The sequence below is a fragment of the Eptatretus burgeri genome, chromosome 7, assembly GCF_056783735.1.
Source record: "Eptatretus burgeri isolate ZD-2024b chromosome 7, Ebu_testis_v1, whole genome shotgun sequence".
NCBI classification, from domain to species: domain Eukaryota; kingdom Metazoa; phylum Chordata; class Myxini; order Myxiniformes; family Myxinidae; genus Eptatretus; species Eptatretus burgeri.
Genome location: NC_140967.1, coordinates 98776639 through 98781768, shown reverse-complemented (window position 1 = coordinate 98781768; position 5130 = coordinate 98776639). Strand labels below are relative to the sequence as shown.

The window sequence follows — 5130 nt, the reverse complement described above, 5'->3', positions numbered from 1 at the left end:
AATAAACGTGTCTAAACATACAAAATATTATTATGAACTTGGAAGATAATAATGGGAACGGTTCTCATTGGGTTTGTATTTTTAATAGTCAAGACAAATATTATTTTGATAGTTATGGTCTTCTACCACCTGTTGAAGTCATAAAATTCTTACAGAATGGTGTTTAAGCCCGTCACACCTTGATGATTTAGCCAGCGTATGGCAACGTATCAAAATTGATCTAAAATGCTGGCGTACGCTGAACTATTGATGGTTTTTTCAGTTTTGGGCGTATATTAACGAGTTGGACGTATGTATAACGTATTACTAACGAGCACAGAACGTTTCGATAACTTATAGATAACTTGTACCAACGAATGCTTAGCGTGCCCATACGTGCGTGGCCGTAGTGCAAAAAAAAAAAAATAATAAAACTTTCAAACAAGCACACAGCCATTCCTTTGCTCTCGAAAACGACAACTGGATTGGGGCATTGTGTTTATCTATAAATGCGCATAAGAAATGATTAGAATACAGTAAGTCATCACTCTGCGGAAGTCCGTACGTTGTAACCCCTAATGGGGAACGCGCTCTAACTTGGCCATAACTTGGGAACCACTTGTCCGATTAATATCAAACCTCAGAAAAGGCACATCCCCAGCAATATACCTGGCAAGTTTCAATTTGATCAGACCAGTGGTTGTCGAGAAATAGCGCTCACAGACGGACAGACAGACAGACACACACATACATACAGAGATTGCTGGAATTATAGATAGATAACCATGAGAGACATGGGCACAGAATACTTCCTCATTTTCACAGCACGACTGTGCTCTTAAAGGCACTTCCCAATTTTACAGAACCAAAGGAGGGATAGTGAACTTCCCTTTCTTTTGTGCTTGAAGAGATAAAGTGAATATACTCGATGGAAATATATGTTAAAAGAAAATTAAATGAGTCTTAATTTTACATTTGCTTGTATGGGAGGGAAGGGGATAGGTGGGGAGAAAATGAGTCTCCTATTTTGAGCTTTTGGGGTTTGGGTCAGGAAGTTTTTCCCTTTCCCCCCATTCATTTGAATGGGCGTCCCAGAAACCCCATTTATCATCTACTATGACCATCTGTTAACAAAGCGAGACATGTTTCTGCACAATTTCTTCTTTTGCTGGTCTTTCCTTTGTAGCAATGTTCCTGGGGATATCTTGTGGAATTGGGATGTTATCTGCAGTGGCTTGTCCCATTCTCAACTTCACCACATGCTCAGTCAGATTGTTTCTCCAACTGTGGGACTTCTCTCTGATCGCCTTGGCAACCCACTCTTGTGTCCTCTTGGGGAACACTGCATTGAACCTGGGTAATGCCTTCAGCTGTCCTTGCCTGAGACCTCTCCAGGTTGCTGTTGTTGTCAAGAATGGCGAGTTCAGTTCTTGCAACCATCCCTCGATAAGAGAAGTGCTGTCTATTTGGGCAGTACTTGGTGATGAGTGAGTGGTATGCCTCAAGGTGTCCTGTGTGTACTGCCAGAATCAGCTTTTAGATGTCCACAAGAACCTTTCTGTCAAGTACCACTTCCTTCAATGCCTTGTGAGATGGTGAGTGTGGTGTGAGCCATCTCTTCCTCCTACTTTCATCTGGGTTCAATGGAGGGTGGCTACTGGAGTGGAAGTGGTCAAACAAACCCCACCCGTTCAAATCAGTCACATGGTAAATGATGCTGATCCACATTTATCTCAAAATGTTTGGATCGGTGTTGCAATTTTGGCAGCAAAACCACAAATGGTTTGTTACTGCCTTGATCTCAGGATTTTAATCAGAGCAACCCCTCTGACTTGCCTTTTTCCTCAGCTTATTCCTGATCCTCTTTTCATTATGATACACATCATATTGGTGTTTAATGTGACTGTACTCCGTACGCATCAGCTTAGCCACACTGGTGCAGCTGTCTGTCCCAAGAACCTTGATGTTGACACCATGATCTTCAATTTCAGTGAGACACTCTTTGCAACTGTCTCTCTCCATTGGAACTGAAGAGATTGACTGACTGATGCATGTCCAAGGGTGAAAGACAAAATTGCACCTGTGTCTACCTCCATCGATGAATATGTGCCATATTTGGCTGAAAAGCCAGGTGAGTCGCATCTTCCATCACCAATGAGAGTCGCACTCACCCAGACCAAAAGCAGCAGTGCATGCTTCTTTTTGGTGGGTGTATTGTGTGTGGGCTATGGGGAAACGGTACTGGTTCTGTAGCTTGTAGAAGTGGTTCTCACAGATCAAAGGTACATGGAGAACAGAAAAAAAAAATTTCACTCTCTCATATGTGAGACCTGTGAATAGAATGGCACTTGAGAGGAGAAGATTTCCAGCTGCCATTCCTTTCAAGACTGGTTGAGAGTACCACCAACCAGAGTGACCAGACTCACACTGGTACTGCACTTTCAGCAGAGTATCCCTTGTCTTTCTTGTAAGCATTGGTGTCTGAATTCTGGCACCACATCCGAGACACCGAGTGAACAAAGCCTTCAGACAATCCTCAAAAACTAGAAATTCTCTGCTGTGCAGGACCAAAGGAAGAGAAAGGTTGTGTGTGGGATGAACATGTATTATCGGATTCTGAGCTGCTTGTGTGGTCATTAGGTGTGTTATCAGATTCAAAATGTGTTGATTCTGAATTGTCATCAAAATAAGAAGACAACGAGTGTGACATCCTTCAGGCAGATGTTTAGCTGGGGAGAATCTGCCAGCATGAGATGATAAAGATAAAAGATCCCAGGGTCACCAAAGTGACAAACTATGTGAGTTATTGACGACTGCACCCTGGGCAAATCCCAAATTCCTGCCTTTATATCTGTGGAACAGCTGTGCCTCAGTAATGATGCAACCAGCAGGTTGGATTTGTAATTTAATCCCACAGTAATAAGTAATCCCTAATGAAGACCAGCTCATTAAATAGAGTGAAGAACCAAAGTGGGTTGTTTTTTTTTTTTTTCCTACCCCTGTGGTTAGCACACCTCAATCAATGTCCTGTTTAATTTCATCCGTTGATGTACCTGTCTGTCGACACATCAACAACAGCCTTCAGCAGCAAGATTTGTCCTTCGTTCTGAATAATATTATGGTCATTTCGAGTTACACTATAATTGAGAATAAATTCAGGAACAGGCAGCTCAGAGATGAGCACACTTTCAAGCAAGTTATCCTGCCTTCCCTGATATTACAAAAATAATTTTATTCATACGAACCACACTTGCTTCTGCTTAGCTTCTGAGACTTGATGGGATTGGGTGTAATCAAGCTGATAAGGTGAAGTTGAAACGTTTGACTTATCAGGTGTGAAAACAAAGAAATTATATTGCGAGCAATAGAAGAGGAAGCCTGGTTTTGATCAAAAAAATGGACAGAGAGACCAGTCAGAAATTTAATAAACAACATCCCTGTGTCTGGAAGAAACGAATGTAAATTGAGATTTGTACAAAAAAAAAAGTCACTTGTCCGTTCTCCTGTCTTTGGGTTGGTAGGGTAGCTTTGACTAGAGGTGCGCGTACTCTGCTCTGAGCCGTCTCACCTGCGCTTGAATCCTAACCCAGATATAAACTGTCACCCTGGTGTCTCACAGGCAGGGAGATTCATTAATGTGTGTGTGCCGTCCTTTGGATGGAGGTTAGACTGGGAGTTCTGCATGCCACAATCAGTTGGTGGACTTGAAAGATCCCACGATGTCCTTCGTGAAGAGTATGCGAGTTATTGCCGGAACCATGAACAAATTCCAAAATCCTGGTATAACCTCCAGGAGGAGGCACCGCATCAACGGCACTGCCATGTCCCTGGAAAAACTGATGCCAACCCACAACAACGTGCGACATACGGGTGACGACTAATATCCTCAGGAAAATGTAAAAAAATGGAAAAAATAGAATCAACAATTCTATTCCCTTCACAAGGGAAGACTGGAATATGCTACAAAACATCCACTTTAAAACAGCACAAAATGAAAATAATAACCTTCAATTTGTCCGAAATTAAAACTTTTTAAAGATTTTGAACCTTCGGATTATTAAATAATTTGCACCAAAAATATAATTTACCTTCCACTGTTGATCTTGTCGAATATAGATCAATATATCCAATTGCCGTTGCACTTGATTGATATTTTTCAATTGGAAGAAATTGCGGTAGTTATTTCATCATGTGTCATCGTTTTATGATTTATTTTTTCATTTTTCTTGGACTCATGGAGGAATTTATGCAGCAATGACATGCAGACCAAAGACACGAGTGGACATCACTGCCCTTTTCCATAAATGACTATGGCATTAGTAGACAATGGACAAACACATATGGTATGTGGGATTTCAACCCGGATTATTTGCATGAGCCAGGGGGTCAGATGGGAACACTAACAGGTCGATAACAGATCGATTTGTTGCAATTCTTGTAATAACAATTGCTCTAACTTTGAAGGTTTTATTGTTGTTCCCTTTGGTTTTTTTAATGGAAGATGCATTCTTTTTACAGGTTCAGACATTCTACAGTGGTTGATGAAGAACTTGCAGATTGATGACCAAGGTACCCCAATTAAAGCATCTTTTTGGTCTTTATCGCAAGCGGCTTTACTCCTGGGTTATGCGGTAACCACCAACACGTGTGGTCGACGTTGAGGAAATGAAGATGCCATGCAGTTTTCTTCGTTTCTTTGGGAACCTTTGGGCAATGACTCAGAAATGGAATAAGGCAGAGCTTCACACAGCTGCTTAAGACCTAATGAAAGCCTAGTTGATACTGGCTGACAGTGGAATCATTTTTAAAATTAAAAATTAATTATTGAAGCATTCAAGATTGGTGTTTTTTTCTTCTTTTATTTGCTTCGTTGGACCAAGATATATGCACAGCAACATATACTAAATAAAACCTGCTCATGAGCTAGAAAAGTAGAGATTTATCCCATTCGGATATTGTCCTAATGCAACATTTCTCAAAATTTTATTGTCGCGATTTGTCTCGATTAATTATTATCAGTACTTATAGAGACTGTGCTCGAACAACTCATGAACATATTCAACATCCTCACCGTCTTTTCTAAGGCTGTTACTGGCTTAATGGTTAAGGTGGCTGACTTGAGATACTATGGACCAGTGTGTTGATCCTTCT

The 5130-nt window shown here is 41.0% G+C and overlaps 1 protein-coding gene across 5 annotated transcripts in view; it reads left to right on the top strand.

Moving 5' to 3' along the window:
• Window positions 1-5130, top strand: part of LOC147023888 (regulator of G protein signaling 7-like) — a 318575-nt gene that overhangs the window by 195692 nt on the left and 117753 nt on the right. For all 5 annotated transcript variants that reach the window (XM_085889793.1, XM_085889789.1, XM_085889790.1 and 2 more), the window contains one exon: window positions 4498-4548. In XM_085889793.1, coding sequence (XP_085745919.1) covers window positions 4498-4548 — 51 coding nt within the window. The remainder of the gene's footprint in view (window positions 1-4497; window positions 4549-5130) is intronic.